This window comes from Jaculus jaculus, chromosome 1 (assembly GCF_020740685.1).
Source record: "Jaculus jaculus isolate mJacJac1 chromosome 1, mJacJac1.mat.Y.cur, whole genome shotgun sequence".
NCBI lineage: Eukaryota > Metazoa > Chordata > Mammalia > Rodentia > Dipodidae > Jaculus > Jaculus jaculus.
In genome coordinates this window covers 201,696,782-201,717,769 of record NC_059102.1, presented here as the reverse complement: position 1 = coordinate 201,717,769, position 20,988 = coordinate 201,696,782, and the positions used below count along the sequence as shown (strand labels likewise).

Genomic DNA, 20,988 nt, shown 5'->3' with positions numbered 1-20,988 from the left:
TACTCTTTCTACATTTCCATTTGCTCTGCAAACCCACATTCACCATGGGAGACTCATTATGTATACTGCAAAACTCCCCTCTTCATAGATATGGTTCTCATTTGGGGTTCCTCTTTGAATACTATGGTTCACATTGTTGGTTCTGTCTCTGAATCTTTATATTCCTTGAGTAAGTATTAGTTTATGTGAGAGAGGAATTATATTTTTTTCTCTTGACAGGGTGTTGCTATGTAGCCCAGGTTAACCTGGAACTTCTGGCTCTTCTGCTTCAGTCTTTGAAGGCTAGGGTGACAACATGAGCCTCCACACCTGGTCAAGATTGATGATCTTGTTGTGCTTAAGGATAGGCTAACCAAACATGGTGCTTTGCATTTGAAAAACAAAACCCTAACAGCAATAGGGTTGTGAAGGCACTTAGAACCTACAGTTACTAAAAAGCACTTACTTGAGCCTACAAGGTAAAATAAAAGCAGGATGACAAAGCCTGGTATCTCTGCCTACATTTTATATCTGTTTTCATTACTCTGGGTCATCTGGTAACTTTTGCACATAAGCATGCTCATCAGTCAAGGAATATCAGTGGTACCTAACCTATCTCATTCTATTCCAAAGCTGAAGGCACAAAGGTAAGAGCAACAAATCTTTTACTGTCAACTTTATATAATGCCCTATTCCATATCCTCTAAGGGCTCAAAGATCTCCAGCTATTTTCCAAAACCTGCAGTGTTCTTAGATTCCAAGACTAGCAGAGGCTCACAAGACAGACCCCCCTACACACACGCGCATGCGCGCACACACACACACACACACCAGATGGGGGCAATTATCTATGATGGTGAGGATATACTATGGGGCAGAAGCCATCATCTTCGAACCAGCTTTTCCACTTGAGCAATAAGGACTTCTCTGGGCCATCTTGTAGAACTAGAAATGAGACAAGTCTACCACAGCTTGGCAGGGACTGACTAATCATGCATACCTCTTTTACTTTTCCAAATACTTTCTTCTACTCAAGCTTAAAGCTCAATCATGCTGTATCACAAAGACAGGCTTGGAGTCAGTAGACCCCTTTATGTCTTCTTCTTCTTCTTCCCAATGTGCACATCAATTAAATCTATTTTTTCTTATTTTCATCATTACTCACTTCCTTACTTGACATATTGAGAAGGGTAGCCAAGGCTGCCTATTTGGGACTTTCAGAACCAGGGCTGTTGCCCTAAACTACTAGGTACAAGGTCCTCACAGTTCCCTGATCTCTCCTCCTTGAAGCAGGTTATAAAATTTAGAAAGGTTTCTTTGACCTTATTTCACACTTCTCCCCTAAAGCAGGTCATGAGACCCGCATTGGAAAAGAATCCTTTCTATACCAGAAGAAAGAAATATCCCTTTTTTGGAAGACACAGGAACTTGGGAAACAATCCAAACCAGGGCCTTGTTAGGTTACTGCTTTGCCTTTACAAGTGCAGGGACAGGTTGCTCCGAGTGTCCTTCACTGATTAAGAGCAGCTCTTTCAGAAGAAGTGAGACTATACCAAATGAATTCCTACCTCATGTCTCAATAAACAGAGAATGGTTAACTCACAGGAGCAGGTGAGCAGAGGCCAGAGAGAGTTCTGGCCATAAGTACCTCTATTCTTAGAAAGGCTGTTATTGGAAAGTTTTTATTTGCATACCAGTACCACAGTTGCTCATTGCTCATTTCTTTACTCCCTTCCCTGTCCTGTATATAACCTCTCCCCAAGTCACTACCCTTCTCAGGAAGACCCAAGACCATACTTCTTTCTGAGGCTTAGGATGCTATTTAAGCTTCAACCATCTGGCTCCTTACTTAGTTTCAACTTTGTGTGGCTCTCAGAGGATCACACATTAATACATTTGTATGCCTTTTCTCCTATTGATCTGTCTGTTGTCTGTTTTAGAGACTCAAACTCTTGAAACATCATGAAGGAAAAAGATAATGTTTTGTCACTCCTATATTACCACCCAATTATACTTCATTTATTATACTTCTCTATGACTTTCCACCTTTTCATCAAACCGAAGCATAAAATTATACATGTTTATCTATTCCTACATTCTCTTTTCCCTATGTCAGCACACTTGGCACATAAAACATGAATAATAATACATTCACTTGTTCTACTCTGCATGATCAGTCTTTTGTTGTAAAGTCCTTAGTCACAGGTTTAGTAATAGGTAAGAAAAGATATCTTTTCCAGATTACAGATTCTATCTCACTCCACTAGTATTCCACTCCATTGCAGCTTCCACTGCTGCAGATGAGAAATTCATTAGTCATTTGAGGTTGCTTCTGATATAGGCCATAAGCAACTTGTCTTTTTCTTTCCTTGAATATTGTAAATAATTTTTTAAAGTTTTAAATTTATTTTATTTTCAAGCAGAGAGGTAGATACAGAGAGAGAAAAAAGAGGGGAGATTGTGTGTGTGTATGTGTGTGTGTGTATGGGTGCACCAAGGCTCCTAGCCTCAGTAAAGAAACTCAAGATGCCTGGCCACTTTGTGCATTTGGCTTACATGGGAACTGGGGAATCTAACCCAGATGGTTAGGCTTTGCAGGCAAGCACCTTAACCACTGAGCAATCTCTCTAGCTCCTAAAGAATTTTTTTCTAAGATATGCTTAAGGGTGTGTGTGTTTGTGCGCACACATGTGTGTTCACCTTAATTTTATTTTCTACTTAGATAGGTTTTCCTTCTTTTAAGCTCTTTACATTTTTGATACTTTTATGTATGTGAATAATGTGTTTTGATCTTATTACAATCAATTATCAATTACACTCTTTCCTCTCCCAGTAACAACCTTCTTTTTTCCATTAATCCCCATCTTACTTTCATGCCCGTTTTTCTATTTATGAGAGATAGCAAGAGAGAGAGAGAGAGAGAGACAATTGGAACACCAGGGCCTTTGCCACTGTAAATGAACTCCAGATGCGTATGCCACCTGTGCACATGCACCACCTATATGCATGCATCACTTTGTGCACCTGGCTTATGTGGGTTCTTGGGAGTTGAGCCTGGGTCCTTAGGCTTTTGGTCCTAGGACTTTTAGGCAATTGCTTTAACTGCTAAGCCATTTCTTCAGCCCCTCAGGGCCCTCTGTTTTTGTTGACCCACTGTGTTAAATTGGAGTTGCTTGTATAATCATGGATTGTATATTAGGCAACTTAGTAGTGACTATACCAGTGATGAACATGACTCTCATTCTAGTAACTGTTAGCTGCCATGAGCTGCTCTGGGAGGTATGGGGTCTTATGAACTCTTTCCATATCCATGTTGAAATATTAACAGACTAAATTTTGAGCAGGAAACAACTGGTATTAGTTCATGAGTGTAATGGCTATGATTTCATATGCAGAAGACAGCATTTCGCAGACCTCATACCCATTCTCCTGATTTTACATTCTTCTGGACACTTCTTCTGCAACGTTCCTTGAGCCTTGAAAAGGTAACTTACATGTACTCTTTAGGGCTGAACATGCAGTAGACACTTTTTATTCTAGGCACTTTTGTCAACTATGCATCTATACCTTAACCTCTACCCATTGCAGTAAGAAGTTTTCAATATTGAGGCTGGACTTCATACTAATCTAGGGGAACAAATACAGTTATTTAGAAGGGAGTTTGATCTTTTGTCAATTAAGCATAACCACAATAGGAGGTTTCCTCCTAGGGCCTATGTACCTAGCAAAAGACTAATGGGCAGGTGTATAATACTGCACATGATTTTCCTCTTCTGGTGTGGGCCTGAAGTCAATCAGAAAGCAACTGGTTCCCATAACAATAATGCCACTATTGTGATCATGCCTAGAAGGTTAGTTGTGATGTACATGGGATCCACAACTATATAGTACTTCTGGTATGAAGTAAACCATCCAGGAAGGAGGAAGATTTTAGCCCAGCAGCTTAGTTTCTCTATGTGTGGTGCTTTGGGCAATAAGGGTTTACAACCTAGTTTTGATGGGCAAGCAAGTAAAATGTCAATAGTACAATATGATGCAAGTGTGCAAGGTCACATATGCACACAAGGCAGTGCAGTGCATACATCTTGAGTTTGATTACTGTGGCTGTTGGGCCTGGTATGTCAATTCTCTCTCTCTCTCTCTCTCTCTCTCTCTGTGGCACTCTCATTCTTGCTCTCTTGCATATAAAAAAGGCCAGTCTGTTGGGCATGTATCTTAAGTGGGCTTACCAAGTAGTAGGTATATAGTTTTGGAGCATATAGTTTCCATATAGTTTATTCATGTGTCCATAGTTTTGGTTCATTTTATTTGTATTCTGGTACTGGGGATTAAATACATGCCATTGCACACATTGAGCATGTGCTCCACCATTGGGCTATAACCATTTTCATTGTTGGTTTTATGGGGTTTTGTTATTGTTTATTTTGTTATTGTTGTTCTTGGATTTCTGTAAATGTTCCTGTTATAAGTTTTGATTTTGGTTCAGGTTGTCCTCCGCTGTTTCCACTGCTACTTTTCCATTATAAGCTTCCTGATCTGTTTGTTGGTTTCTTATCCTATTCCCTTCTTGTGGGTGCCAGTAAATATCCTTTTTTTCCCCAATGTGTTTAAAAAAACAAACAAACAGTAGGAAACCCTGTTAGACTCTAAGGACAAGCTTTACTAATCCCTGAAACAGCTCTCCAGAGCTGGCATTCTTGGCATTCTTCTTATCATACCAAGAGAGGAGAAATGGATGGTTAGATTGTCTCAACTTCTGAGATGACAAGAAAATCAGCTGCTACTATAAGATGATAGTCACTGAAGGAGGGCCCATGAAAGCAGCAGACCAGCCTCTCTCTGGAGCCATGAAACTATAGCATTCAGTCTAGTCTTTGTCAATTCTGAACTCTCATTGTGGAACAAATGGAAAAGTACTGGCATTATTTATGTCCATGCTTAGAACTCACTGCTCAGCTCAAAGGCGGTAAGCCAACTTCCTGGAGAAGGTATCATTCAAGCCACCACCATACCAAAATCCTGGATGCATATTTGCAGGACAGCTCAGACTACTCAGCTAATGTGAATTTGTTTCTTCTTTGCAAAGGGAAGTTCTATATCTGGAATATTCCATAGGAGATAGAGTAGAGAGGGATATAGGTTACTTGGCAGTGAAGTACTTAGCACACATGGAAGCCCAGGTTTGATTGCTTGCCCCCAGGTGAAAGGCACTCAGACTCAGGATGTGCTGGCAAGGATGATGTAGCAGACAGTTTCAGGTTCTGAGATGAACTTCCAGGAAGGGATTATTGAAGCTTACAGATCTAGAGGAAGTTCCATAAAGGCAGAAGAAGCTGGCCCCTTTTAACAGGTCCAAGGAGAGAAAGAGAGAGAGAGAGAGAGAGAGAGAGAGAGAGAGAGAGAGAGAGAGAGAGAAACCACAAGGCAAAAGCCACATCACACAGCACAATTCAGGAACTCTAGCAAGGCCCACTTTTCATATCTTTAGATTGGAATTTCAAACCCACAATAATATGCTAAGATCCACAGTAACACCTCCTCCAGCCAGGTGCATGCAGATCCAAACTACAATCTGATAAAACACTGTATCTATTGGGGGCCATTTAGTCAGACTACCATATTCTGTTCCCAATAGATTCATAATCATCACACATTGTAAATTGTATTTAGTCTTATTTCAAAGGTCTCCACAGTCTTGACTAACTTAAGATAGTGAATCCTGTAAAATCAAACAAGTCAAATACTTTCAACATATAAAGGCACAGAGTAAACAGTATCAACTTGTCTAAGACATAGCAAGGAGAGACAAGAACAATGTAAACTGAACCGCCATCAAACAAACATCAAACTTCTGCAGTTCAAGGTCAATATAACCAGAGACTGACAGTCTTCAGATTTTCTTATTCCACCCCTCCAGCTGTGCAGAGTAGCCATGGACCACTTCCATCCCAGGCTAACAATGTGCTCCATGGTAGTCTTTACGTAGTCCTGGTATATCCTAAACATCTTTGGGTTTCCATGCAAACCACGGTCCATGTTCCAAAGGCTTTTTCAGCCTATCAGGGCATCACACCCTGCCTCATGCTTCATCTCAGCAGCAGCTCCTAGAACCGTGTACACCAGGTTCCTTCTCTAGTCAACTCTCTCCAAAAGAGCCTGCATTTCTAACAGGTTTTCCTCAGGCATCCTCTCCATTGTTTTAATGTAAAGCAGTTTGGTCATCTTCCTTAAGATTGTTAATGTGTTTCACAATAGCAGCTTTAGCAACCTAAAAGCAGTCTCAGTGCCTGTAATTTTAACTTGCTTGTGATTTTCCAAATTAAAACCTTAAAACTCTTGGTCCAATATCTTTAGTGAAGCACATCAGTCCATTACAAATTTAACCTTAATCAAATTCTCTGGGTCTCTGTAGCAGAATGCAGCCAGCCCTTATGCCAGTAGCCCAGTTCCAACAAAGTCCTCTGCAGTCTTTCCATCACCTTAGAAAGCTCATAAGTCAAGCCACAAAGTTCAATACTGTCTGCACTTAGCATTCTCAAACTTTCATCAGTATAGTCCATAAAACATGGCTTATCACTCCAGAAGGCATTTTCAGTTGCTTGCTCCAAAACAAAAGTATCAAAAGACCAAAGTCCACATGTTCAGGTTCATCTCACCCCACATTCTGGTACCAATTTCTGTAGCAAACAGTTTCAGGTTTGCTGAGATGAACTTCTAGACCGAGCACAGTTATGGAAGAATCTATTGAAGTTCACAGATCTAGGGGAAGTTCCATAATGGCAGAAGATGTTGGCCTACTTTTCACAGCTCCAAGCAGAGAGAGAGAAGCCACAAGCCAAAAGTCACACCCCACAGCACACTTCAGGAACTCTAGAAAGACACACTTTGCATATCTTTAGAATGGAATTTCAAACTCACTGGAACACCTTAAGATCCCAAGTGATACCTCCTCCAGCCAGGTGGTTGCAGATACAAACTGGAAACTAATAAAACACTGATTATATTGAGGGGCATCTAGTCAAACTACCACAGAAGGGGGCAGTAGGGAAGCAGGTCTCTGGGCTCTTCTTTCTTTCTCCTTTCTCCATCTCTTTATCAGAACCCTCCAAACTACATGTGAACTCAATCTGGACCAACCATGTCATGACATAAGAAGAATGAGTTATGTTTGTAGGAGCAGAGGCTGCTGGATACTGTATGATGGTAAGAAAGAAGAGAAAGCAAGTCTCAGAAAGCAAACTGTTAGGAAAAGCCTGAAGTGAGTCACGCACAGCAACCAGTGAGAGCTTATCTTCTTCAATCTATCTTCTTTCCCTCCCCTCTTTGCAAATTTGATTTCAGTGTTGGATAAATATAAATATAACACTGTTCATCCCAGTTAAAAATCTAACCTATTGCCATTCTAGAAACTAAAAGTATATATTAACTAACCTTTTCCAAAAAGTCTGAATTTCACAACCCCCAAATCCATGACTATCTCAAATGCTTTGAGTTATGACAGTCCCAAAATGGTTCTTCTTAGGTTTATGGTTTAGGAGAACAAACATCCATCCTTTCCAATAATCACTTGTTTTCAAAATTCGGTCACCCTTATGGCCATTATTGCTTGTTGGGGTTGACAAGCATTCCTTCTTGGGTGAGAATACTGGGGACACATGTGTAACACAGACAGCTCCACAAGCAAAAAAGTGGAAAAAAATATTTTATTTTATCCTTTTTCCAGAGCTGTGGGATGATCTTATGCAGCCATTTCATAAGACATGTGTCTCAGACCTGATGGGGTAAATTTTATTCAAAGTGAAATTAAAGAAAATAGTATCTGGGAATGCAGTATACGCCATTGTCACCCTGACCCTCTCACACCTACGGAGTGCTGCACAGCTGCAGAAAGCAAAACTCTTTCCATCTCCCAGAAAGCACACAAAAGAGATTTAAACTCACAGAGAAGGAGTTCTGTATGAGATACAGTCAAATTGCACATGACTGTGTGACTGAAATCATCTCCGCTGTAGAGAATCTAAATATAACATGTAATTAACAGTAGTCACCCGCCAGTCACAAAGGCCATAAAAGACGATTAAAATCAAGTGTAAGGAGAGGCCAGAAAATTGGTTGATAAAAATAAAAACACTGCATTGCTCCATTTGAATTCCCCATGTAATCGCATTAACGGGCTCTCTCCTTATCATTTCCTCCAGCTGAAATGGCCTTTTCCAGTGTCAGTCAAGGAAGAGGTGACCACAGGACAGAGAAACTGTTTCTAAACTCCATGGACAAGCTCAATTAGCATGATTCTTTGGAACAGTTTCAAAGATCTCTGGCTACTATTAATAGATTTAATCTTTCATTTTTATCATGTGTATGATGTCAGGATCTGTGGCAGGAAGCACATTTTGTCAATTAAATAATTAATCCCACAGCATAATAGTCAGTGAGGAAAAATTGACGTTTGTCAGGTTCAAAGAAAATGAAAGCCTGGGAGGATTTTTCATTATGCTTGCTCAAGAAAAACAATCTGATAGCTGACTTGCCTTATTCATTCTTGCCCTACACTGAATGCTCCTGTTACAACCTCCCCATAGCAAACCATGGGAAAGAAAGTCTTCTCAGAGCTTCCCTTGCCCTCAGCCTCACCACCGTTAAGATTGAAGCAATTTTATTTCCTGTGCATATCTGTGATCGCTCACTGCTCACCATCCAAACTATCACAATTTCAATGAGAATTGAAGAAAATGGGTTGCAGTAAGTCAAGAGGCAATTATTGTACCATATATCTGCTTTGGCACCTGCACACAGCTCAGAAGGCTGAATGAACCTTAGAGATTAGACTCCTCTGGTGAGTTCAAGTCCCAAGCTACTGTGTGTGCTAGCCATGGTGTGTGCAAGCCTTAAATGTCTGTGTGTGCAATTGCCTCCTGTGGAAACCTCCAGCATCAGGCGACTGAGCAAGAACATATTAGTGCACAGAATGCATGGAACATGTTAGCTATGTTGCATTGACGTTTTTAATAAGCTCTCATTTAGGAGCCTGTCAAAAAATCCCTTTGCTTTTCCTTTCCTCTCTGCTCTTAAACCCCTTCACACTACACCCATCTCCTGACAGGTGGCCTGATCTGTTCCCCTGGCTCATTTTCTCTTTCCAAGTACCCCTTCTTCACTTGCCCTTGGTTTGCTAGGAGCTGAGTAATAGTACTCTGTAGTCCCCTAAGAACTTGGTTACAGGGTTTCCACAGATGGTATCACCAATGTCGTCAACAACAGCATGCGCTGGATTAACGCTGCCTAGGAGGTGAAAATTTCAGTGTGCTATTTTTAACCTGTTTAAGCATCCTCTGCTCTGCCAAAGCTAAATGCTTGCTCGGGTGGAGATGAGCCTTGCTTTCGCTTTTTGCCACATGTGCAGCGCTTTTCTCTTACTAGTATTCGACGGTGTACAGTTTCTCCACCCTGTCTCTTTCTTCGTAACACTAACCTGTTATTTTTTTTGTTACAAAAAGCAAGGCTTCACACAGGGCTCTGACAGCATGCATTTTCATACTACATTCTATTTTTTAATTAGCAAAAATGTACACTGATCATATCTTTTAGCTGTGTAAATGATGCAAGAGGGAAAGATTAGGCTGACCATTATACGATGTTGTATAATGAACCAATGCCCCCTAACTTCAATGGGTACATACCTAAATATGTTTTATATATCTCTCTTTAAACATGGATTAAAAATCTTAAGCAATTTTGTCCTTTTTCTTAAATTTATTACAAACATTTAATAAGGCATGTTTTAGGATAGGAAAAAGAATCTCACTTTAGAACATAACATGAAGTTTCTTTGTTGTAAACAGGTTTGGGTGTGTGAATACTATTTTAATCAAATTAAGATGGCTCTTTCTACACTACAGAGGAGAAAAGGATCATGTGAACTTGTCAGTCTTTTGAACAACTTACTACATTATCACTTTTTAAAATTTGTTCCTTCCCAATATCAAACTCTTCATTACACTATGTGTAAGGTGATTGCAAAAGAAGACGTACATTTCTTATTACTGACTTAATTGTTTTCTAGCTCCTGGATTAAATTAGCTAAAGGATTCTAAGTTCTATGTAAATTATAATGCACAATAAACAAGTAAGAGGATTTTATTTTACTAATAATAACCTTGCCCAACCTCAAGACTATATTAGGTGAAGCAAAATATAAACATGCCTTTCTGAAAATAATCTACTATCTTATGCTTGAAAATCAGTTTAGTGTTGTGAGGTAAAGCTAGAAAGTCATTATCCCATTGGTAAGATATTTAGACCAGAAGAAAGTATAAACAATGTTTAAGAAATATGTATAAATGAGCAAGCCTTAAGCATTATATTATGAGAAACTAGGATGTATTAATGTATAAAGTTGCATGGAAGAAAGGAAATGCAAGCCTCCAGTGGCATACTCTGTGTAAGGCTGGATGAACTATGAGTTCCTCTTGGATCATGACTCTTGTTCTTATGAGGTAGACATGAGTTTCTTCTCCCACGGCTATGATTCTCTTTGCACCAGTTCTAAACTATACCAGAATATTAGTGAATTTCTTCATTTAGCTAAAAGAGACAGAGTTGCAGGCTTATGTACATACACTAGGGCCATGCACAAAACCATAAACCTCACATATAAATATAGAACTATGGAATTATTCTGCACATGTGGCAGTGCCCTTGTTTGGGAGCCTATCTTTTAACTTGGATGCTGTGTAACTATATAACATCTCCCAGTAGCTAGAACATAGAAAAGAATCATGTCACCTTCTGGGGAAATAAAGTGTGGTACCTACAAGTTATCAACATTCGTGCATGCCTTGTTTTACTAAAACATTTACCTACCTTGTCTAGTGAACTCGTCTGCTTCTCTGTGAACCAAATCCTTTACTCTGTTTCCATAAAGCAGCCGGGAAGAATCATGATCAAAAGCTTTCAGGGTTTCACTGGAACTATAAGACTTCTGCGTAGGGACCCTGCACTCCTCATTGTCTGCAGAGGAATTTGTATACCGCCGTTCTTTTTCACGTCTGCTCTTGGTCAGGGAGCAGTAAGGCCTACGTTCCTTCACATCCATACTTCATTCCTTCGGTGTGCACATCAGTCCTGCTTGCGACAAATTTCACTCAGAGTTCAATTCTCAGTGGCCTCTCTGTAAAGATAAAAGTTCGGCATCATTTCAGCATAATATTCATCTGAAAACTGACTACTGTCTATCCTTCTTACTACATAATTGTGAATATCAAGGAATCTTGCTTTTTATGAGAAATTAATATTTCTCATAAAGGTTGGTATAAAATAGTTTGGAACATCAGAAGGTGTGATGTACTTTCTGTTCATAAGAGCTGAAGGTTTCTTTAAATGACTATATCTGATTTCATTCATATAAATGCAAAATGAAAATTGAACTCAAGCTCAAGTTTTACTATAGAAGCCAGCTAAAAATTACCTTTAGTAGTTAAATTTTCCACAATGAAAAAGTTTTATCTTATAGAATTTTCTACATGCACAAATAAATTTCCTTTCTTTTTCTTGTAAAATGTATGCCACTTTTTTTCCCCCAATACTTTTAAAAAGCGTAGGAGCAAATTGGGGAGTCTTATAACTGGAAATTTTGTCAAATGCATTGAATAGTTTATTCATTTTTACAAAGACTTTTTCTTCACAGGGCAATTTTCATGTTTTAAGGACCTAAATGCCTTAACTGTGGAAAAAGCTTGTCCTCCTCTCATGCCCACTCTCCTTAAAATGCATTTATTTTCTTCTCTAGCAAATGAATTTAATCAGTGCTACCCTAATATTTAAGGCAATTCAAGTGGCTAATTTGATGGGGTAGTTTTCATATAACTGCCGATAACAATAAATTTGAAGGAGCAAAGCAAATTGTATTTCTTTCCTGAACAACTCCCTTTTTACTGAATTGCTGAACTGACAGTGGGAATGGTGGGGGAGCAGGGTCAGCTGCACTGTATGTGCAGCCTGGAATAAGGTTAGCCCAAGGCTAACCCAAATTTTCAATAAGCCTCTTTCTGTTTTTATCCTTTCTCATTTTGTCCTTCCTTTTAATCTGCCTTTTATTGAGGGCATTGTCTTCACCTCTCAGTGCCCCTCCGTGCTTTAATCCTAATTTCCTAAATTTACTTTTTTTATTTGAGCAATGCCATAATCAACTTGAAACAAATGATTCCTGGCTAGCCCTGGGTCTTCTCTTTGGTCCCACATCCTTAGCTCTGTGACTTCCATTGAGATATTTTCTTCCACATAGGTTCCCTGTGCAGAAGAGTCCTGCTATCCCCTCTCTGTTTGCTTCACCACACGCTATCATTAGACACATCACACAGCTCTTTAATGTGCTTCCAGTTTGGATTCTTGTAGCTGACTCTGATTCTCCCATGTCGACTCAGCTTACATTGAAGTTGTCAACAAGTCTTCATTCTTTCTGCCTTACATGACAACTCCTAGACCTCTCACTTGACATGGCTGCCTTCCATCCAGCTACAAAAAGCTAAGCAAAGCTCTGACTTAGAAGAAACACAGGATTCCAGAGCCTATGGTTGAAAAAGTTTGGGATGTTTCTCCATGCTACGTTTTCAACAAAATTATACCTCCCTATGCAAATTGTTAATTAAAGGTTCCCTCAAATGGGGTTCCACATTTCTTGTTCTAAAAATTATCATAAGACTAAGTAGTTTTTAATATTTTAGATGGGTCCAAAAATAATACCTTGATTCTTCTACCATTTTCTCTTTTCCCATGAATCTACTTTGTAATTTGCTATTTTCATTGACTTTCTGATTCGTTGCTTTAGTATTTGCTTACAAATTCTCATAGCTCTTTAAAAAATGAATTCTTTATTATAGTTTCATGTCAGCTTAAGTTGAAATGTAATTTAAGGTAAAGTAAGACTATTTTTATATACTTATTTTAAAACAACAAAACAATACACTCTATTGTCTCAAAACAGAAATAATGTAATAATAATGTTCTATAATGATATTATGAAAATAACACATATTTATATAAATACTGAATCCCTACCATGTGTTAGTGAGGGTCTTTTCTAGGTGCTGAGGACTTCTCTCTATGAAGCATAGACAAGTTAGCATAGTTCCAAGTAGATTGCTAAATAAAATTACACAAGGTAATTACTTAGTTGAGGCTTCTATGGCAGGTATCTTAGAGCAGACTGAAAATAAAAATGAACTGGACATGGTAGTGCATGCCTTTAATACCAGCACTCAGGAGGGAGAGGGAGGAGGATTGCTGTGAGTTAGAAGCCACCCTAAGATTACATGGTGCATTCTAGGTCAGCCTAGGCTATAACAAGACCCTACCTTGAAAAACTAAAAAACTAAAAAATAAGTAACTGTGAAGTCAACCATGCTAAGGTTCAATATCACCAACATGACCAAACATGAAATAGTTCCTGACCATCTAAAAAGGAGCTATATCCCAGTTACCTCAACAGCCTAACTTCAACCAATATTATAATGGCAGATTCTTTGTTTTAATGCTTATTTTTTTTAAAAAAGGAGCCAGAGAAAACTTTTTGTGAATGAATCAGTTCTATTAGTTTATAAGGAAAGTTGTTTTTTTTTCCCCCACAATGATTTATGAGCCTTTTAAACCCATCTCTGTTTATAGAACTAACCTGTCTGCTGAGCCCATTGAAATGCTGGTGCCACTGTATGGATGGCCAGTTGCCTGAGCTTAGAATCTTTAAATAAAGGTATGAATTGACTTTACTGGTTTTTAAATACATTTTTTAAAACTCTAGCCTTTGATACAATAAATAAATGTATCTAAGTTCAACACATATTTTCTTTGAAAAAATAGTATTAGTCTTTGGAGAGAAGGATATATAGACCCTCAAAACTAAATATTCATCAAAGACCCCTTTAGTTGAGCAGGTAATATTATTCAAGCATTGTTGATAATAGAGATTTGAGAATCAAAATCATTATATAACTTCCTTGCCCTAAGTTGATATCTGTTTTAAAATATTGTTAATGATGGGAGTGAGAAAGATACACCCTAAAGTATAGTAATTTGGCATGCTGGGTAATTTACTTTAGAATGTAAGAAAAATTCTCTTCATTGTAAAATTTTCATGACCTTACAATCAAGAAGTTCTTTTTTTTTTTTTAAAACTTTCAGCTCTTTCTTTTTTTTTTTTTAATTTTTATTTATTTATTTGAGAGCGACAGACACAGAAAGACAGATAGAGGGAGAGAGAGAGAGAATGGGCGCGCCAGGGCTTCCAACCTCTGCAAACGAACTCCAGATGCATGCGCCCCCCTGTGCATCTGGCTAACGTGGGACCTGGGGAACCGAGCCTTGAACCGGGGTCCTTAGGCTTCACAGGCAAGCGCTTAACCGTTAAGCCATCTCTCCAGCCCAAGAAGTTCTTTAATATGGTAATATGAAGGGTATCATCATACAATAAAGAGATTTATCTTTGACTTATTTATATTCTCTTAGATTTTTGATTAGCCCTCCCTCTACCTTTACTTTACTCAATCTCTTCCCTTGACCTCACTTAGACCTTTAACCCCCATTAATTTATTATTCTACTTACATATATACAATACCATTCTATTAAGTCCCTTTTTGGACAATGGAACACTCAGAAGCCATAGATTGCTACTAGAAAATTTTCAGTGCCAGGGATGGGATACCTTCCAGTGAGTTGTTGGCTAGGGAGGTCCTTGATGTTCCCAAAACATTACAGGCCATTGCTAAGGCCCTTGGTTTCCCACCAGAAATAGATGGTAAGACCCTATTGCTGAAGACTCCACATACTTGGGCTACAATTTCACTGAGAAATCCTGCTGGAGCTGAGCTGAAAACCTCCTCCTTATAGATCAACTGACAGAAAGCTGGAAAAAGCTATGCTGCATGCAGTTCAATGGGAGAGAGAGAAATCACCAGTGGCAATACTCAACTGTGGGCACTGAGCCTTAAATTTGGCCAGCCAGGCCAAATGAGCCAACAAGTGCAATAGTGGCATGTCTGTTATAGGGGAAACCATCTGCTCTCTAATTGGACTAGAGGCCCACTCCATGGGAGGGAATACATTCCTATTACTAAAAACTTACAACAGGGTTGTCATTAGCCCTAGGGGTATAATGTTTGCTGGTGTCCCACTAAATGTATATACTATGCTCACCAAACTGCCCAGTAAGTACTTCTCTTAATATTCATACACATATATTAATGCTACTCTCACTTTTGGATGCATAAGCTTATCTTTTCAGATGGCAGTGACCTGGGGATGACTCAGAAGGCACCATGGTACTGAGAAGGTCAAAGGAGTGCTGACCACTGAAATATCTCTATCACATCTTCCAAGGCTCGGGGTCCATTGTGGAAGAGGTGGCAGAAAGGATGTAAGAGCCAAAGGAAGGGTAGGACTCCTTACAACATGTTCCTCCAGATACAAAATGGCCTGGATATCCATGATCTAACAGTGCCTGACAGTACCTACACAAGACCATCATAACAGGAGAAAAAGATCATGACACCAAAATAAAAGATAGACTGCTTGAGAGTGGGAGGGGATATAATCGAGAGTTGAATTTCAAAGGGGAAGGTGGAAGGAGGGAGGGAATTACCATGGGTTATTTTCTTCAACTATGAAAGTTGACAATAAAAAATTAATAAAAAAGATTTAACTTTGTGCTACTGTTACCAAGGTTTAAAAATAATGCTAATTAGATGTAAATTGATAAGAATTAAGTGGGTAATTTTAGTTTTGGTTTTGCAGTACTAGGGTCACACCAGGGACTTGGCCATGCTATGCAAATACTCTACCACTGGGCTACATTCTAAGCCTCAATTTTAGTCTTTCAATGCTTGTTTTACTTTTATGGTGGAGGGTTCTCTTGAACTTTTTTTTAGTTTTTTTTTTTTTTTTTTGAGGTAGGATTCTGCTGTGCTGTGCAGCCCAGACTGGCCTTGAACTTGTGATCCTTCTGCTTCAACCTCCTATGTGCTGACACTGTGGTAGTGTACCACCATATATTGCTAATACTTTTGAACTTTACAGTCATCTGTAGCACCAAGTAGCTAAGTTTTGATTGTGAAGCAATTCTAAATTGTTATAATGAATCAAATAGAGTATCAAAGACAATTTGATCTTAGAAACGCAAAACAATAAAAAATCCTTCATGTCTATCATTCTACTTTTGTACATACTTCAAAGCCTTCAAGGATTTAATCCACACAGTAATGTTTGGAACCACTGATATATTTCCAATGAAAGTCAATGAGTTCAATATGATTTCAAAAGGCAGCTTTCTGTGTTTATTCCTTCATTCAAGCTGAGAATAAGAAGGCTCAGCAAGGCAGCTATCTGAGGAGTGCTAAGTTGTTGAGACACTGCTAGTCTTACACAAAGGAAAAGGGCACTGCTAACATATTCCTTATAAAGAATCATGAGCTACATCAATTGGAAGAAAGAGCCTTTGAGAAAGCTATTACAATGAAAGTTGACCAAAATAATGTTTTATTAAATTGGCTAGAAAACATTATGAAATTTAGCTAATATTTATTACCTCCTTGAAAAAGAGCCCAGTGATAAATCACTGCTCTTAAGGATGTATAGCTCCTCTTAAAACCATTTATAGAACTTGGTACCTGTTCCTCAATAGAGAGGCCCTTACAGAATGGATTATTTGACCTTTTGACTTTATATAGGATGGTGTGAAAGATGCAAATCCAAAAGCATCCAGGCTTCCCAATTAATATGTATTTTTTTTTTTTTCAGGCAGTCTGTAGACCAGACTGAAACGGAATTCATTCTGTAGCCTAGACTAGTCTCAAACTCATAACAATCTTCCTACCTCAGCCTCCTAAGTGCCTAGATTAAAGGCATGAACCACTATACCTGGCTCCAAATTAATATTTATCCTCATATGTTACTTTGAATATCTTTCTGCATAGAATGCTTTCTTGCTTTTATTATTATTTGAAAACTCATCCAATATAAGTAGACTTCAGATAAACACTAACATAGCACACTGAAACATTTTTAGATTACAGATTTAAATTTAGTTCTTCATATATGAGGAAATTTTTGTAATCTGTTATAATTCACATTTCCCAAATAAGTTGGTATTTATACATTTTTACCAGATATGTTAATCAGATAGTAAATGCTCCATCAGAAGTGAAGGAGCTTTTGGATTTTGAATAGTAAATAGAACTTTCTGAATTGTATATATTTCAGATACTTCCTTTGTTGAATAGATTAACGCCAATTGAACACAAGAGGCTCAATTACTATTGTTCCATTTGGAGGAAATTGTGTTTTCTAAGGCCACTTTATAAATCAAATAGTTGCAATAATTAAGTATAAAAATAAAATCACGTTGTGGTGACATTCTTGCAATGTTGAATTCAAGTATAACAAGAATTTCAGTTTATAATATCTAACAGTGGAAGGCAAGAGACTATCATGTTTATAGTTAAAAACTAAAACACAAGATAAATTTGAGAAGAAATACAAGAAAAAGGAGTCACTATGGGTAACAGTCTAGCTTGGTAAAAAGATACATATATAGATAAAATAAATGTAACAAATACTAGTGGTTGATCAGGGCAAGAACTAGACAGACTGTTTCCTTTAAACATGACAGATATAATGTTAGTAATAATAATTAAAAAGTCAACTTTTGGATTTTTTTCTAAAACAAGTAACAGAAACTAAATTTATCCTTATGTCTAAAATAATATCAGCAGAATAGATAAAATACTTGGATTTGCTAGCTAGATTATATCTCTGTTTTATTATTTTGTGACAGGATTTCATTATGTACCCCAAGCTGTCCTTATATGATCCTCCTGACAGAGCCTCCAGATTGCTGGAATTATAGGCTACAAAACCACCTCCAATGAAACATGGTTTTGAAGTCACTGACTTCAAGCAAGGAAAGCTGAGGAGCCTGAGACATAACATATGGGAAACAAGTAAGTGGGACCCTTGATCACTTCTGAATCTGCTTGGCAAGGGCTAGTATGTAGCACGAGAAGTAGAGGAATTGAGAAAAGCAGCCGAAGTCCCAAATTAAAGAGATGGAGTAATGCAATAGAATGGGGGATGTGGAATTGGGGAGAGGGTAAAAATGTAGGGCAATGTTTTGGAAAACAGAAAATTGCAAGGAGAATGAACCCTTGAGATCTGGAGGGTTCCCTCAAGCATTTTCTGCAGAACACTAATGAGTACACTGTGTGAAGAGACCACTTCATACAAAGAATTCTTCAGAGAAAGGGTTATCTAAAAGATTGATAGTAGCCGGGCGAGGTGGCGCACGCCTTTAATCCCAGCACTCGGGAGGCAGAGGTAGGAGGCTCACCATGAGTTCGAGGCCACCCTGAGACTATATAGTGAATTCCAGGTCAGCCTGGACCAGAGTGAGACCCTACCTTGAAAAAAAACAAAAACAAAAACAAAAACAAAACAAAGGTTGATAGTAGGGTTCTCAACCTCAGCACCACTGACATTTGACATGACAAACAATTCTTTTAGGGAAGGGACTACTCTGTAGTATGGTAGTTAAAAATATCCCTAACTCCTACCCACTGGATAACTGTAGTACTCATAGTTAGGAAAAATGTTTCTAGATAGTACCAAATCCTCCTAGAGCAATCTTCTGAATCCCTCCAGGCTCATTACATTGAAGGTAAAGCATGCAGGGCTCACCAAGTATTGTATCTATTCCCTCTGGCCAGACTGGAAGAGGCTCATTATTCACTGGTCAACATACTTAGGAAAATGATGCGCTTGCCTGGGAATGTAGCCATGAGGCTAAAATGATTCTGGCCCCTTCTAAGAAATCTTAAAAGCCTGACCAGAAGTGACCAACTGATCTCAAATGTAGCTTGTTTTCCCCATTACAAAGCTAAACAAGACTATAGGAAAAAAAAATATCCAGCACTGAACAAGATAAAATATACAATGCTTTTTTATCTAATCAAAGATTAGAAGACAGGCTGGAGAGATGGCTTAGAAGTTAAGGTGCTCACCTTACAAATCCTAAAGACCAATGTTTGACTCCCCCAGAACCCACGTAAGCCAGACACACAAGGTGATACATGTGCAAGTTTGTATGCTCACACAAGGTGACACAAACATCTGGAGTTTGATTACAGAGGCTGGAGGCGCTGGCATGTCAACTTTCTCTCTCTCATAAAAAATGCTAGTCTGGGGCTGGAGAGATGGCTTAGCAGTTAAGGCATTTGTCTGCAAAGCCAACGGACCTTGGTTCAATTCCCCAGGACCCACGTAAGCCAGATGCACAATGGGACACATGAATCTGGAGTTCGTTTGCAGTGGCTGGAAGCACTGGAATGCCCATTCTTTCTCTCTGTCTCTTTCTCTCTCTCTGCCTCTTTTTCTCGGACTCTCTCAAATAAATAAATAAATGAATCATTAAAAAAATTATTTAAAAAATGTGAGTCTGTTTGGCTTGCCTCAAGGAAAAAAAGTAGACATGCAAAGATGGAACAAAATAATGAAAAGTCAATCAATTGAAACTAAACCCAGAAGTGACACAGCTGTTAGAACAAATCAATAAGGATATAGAGGTACTTATTATACCTGTGTCCCATATGCTTTAAAAATTAGAGACAAAGAAGATAGGAAAAGAAGATTTGGGGACTGGGGAGATTGCTAAGTGGTGAAAAGCCCTGCTAACAACATCTACCTGTCTGATTTAATTCCCCAGTACACACATAAAGCCAAATACTCAAAGTGATGCATGTATTTGGAGTCTGTTTTCAGTGTCAACATGCCCTAGAATGCCAATTTCTCTCTGTCCCTTTCATCTCTCTCTTTTTGCAAATAAATAAATAAAAACTTTTATTATTAAAAAAATATTTAAATAAAACCTAGAGAGGAAACTTAACAACACCTAAGATTAAGAATACAGAGGGTGGGGGCTGGAGAGATGGCTTAGCAGTTAAGTGCTTGCCTGTGAAGCCTAAGGACTCTGGTTCAAGGCTCGATTCCCCAGGACCCATGTAAGCCAGATGCATAAGGTGGTGTATGCATCTGGAGTTTGTTTGCAGTCGCTGGAGACCCTGACATATCCATTCTCTCTCTCTCTGCCTTTTCTCTGTCTATTGCTCTCAAATAAGTATATAAAAATAAACAAAAAAATTTAAAAACAGAATACAGAGGGTGGGATTAAAGGTTCAAAGCAAATTAGATATTGCAGAAGAGAAAGAGATTGAGGCATAGAACTAGAAGCGACATAGTATACAGCACAGGAAAAGATAATGGGTTGTTAAGTAAATTAATCACTGGATGTCACTGAAATGCAAAACTATTGTAAAAGGCCAATGTGGGTCTAACCAGAATCCTTAGAGGAGAAGAAAAATAAAAGAGGACAGAAAAATATTTAAACAGGAAAGAAGCCAAAAAAATTCAAATTTGTTGAGTACTCTAAACCTACACATCCCAGAAAATCAATAAACCCCAAGCAGAAAAAATGTGAAGAAAACTACCCCCAAATTTAATTATGATTAAACATTTTCAGAATCATTAGTTAGAAATCTCTTAAAATACGGTAAAGAAGAAAGCATTCTGAAAGCAGAGCTTCTCAATGGAAATCATGAAGGCAGAAAGACAGGAAAAATGGTCTATTTCAAAGTGCTGAAAGAAAAATAATGTCACCTAGAATTCTTTTCCCAATGAAAATATTCTTTAAAACATACATCCTAATAAATAGCTTTTCATACACAAAAGCTGAGCATCAGCAGACTTCCACTGCAAACAAAAAAAGGGGCATTCTATCACATATCAGCGTAGATGAATGTAAGGATGAATGAGTGAATGGATGAGTGAATAACACTGGAGATGAGGCCCATAGGATAAATTGGATTTACAAGTATTAAAGCAGAGAGAATAGCTTGCAATAGAACAGGCCAGACCATAAGAATAACATGCTCAGTAAACATATGTTGGCAAGTGTTTGGCAGAGGAATGCC

The 20,988-nt window shown here is 38.4% G+C and overlaps 1 protein-coding gene across 8 annotated transcripts in view; it reads right to left on the bottom strand.

The window, feature by feature from the left end:
* Tenm3 (teneurin transmembrane protein 3) overlaps positions 1 to 20,988 on the bottom strand; it is a 710,814-nt gene that overhangs the window by 514,043 nt on the left and 175,783 nt on the right. For 7 of the 8 annotated variants that reach the window (XM_045142405.1, XM_045142407.1, XM_045142406.1 and 4 more), the window contains one exon: positions 10,843 to 11,149. In XM_045142405.1, the coding sequence (XP_044998340.1) occupies positions 10,843 to 11,074 (232 nt within the window). In that variant the 5' untranslated portion in view covers positions 11,075 to 11,149. Of the gene's footprint in view, positions 1 to 10,842; positions 11,150 to 20,988 lie in introns of those variants that run through there. The other variant, XM_045142410.1, reaches the window with a different exon arrangement.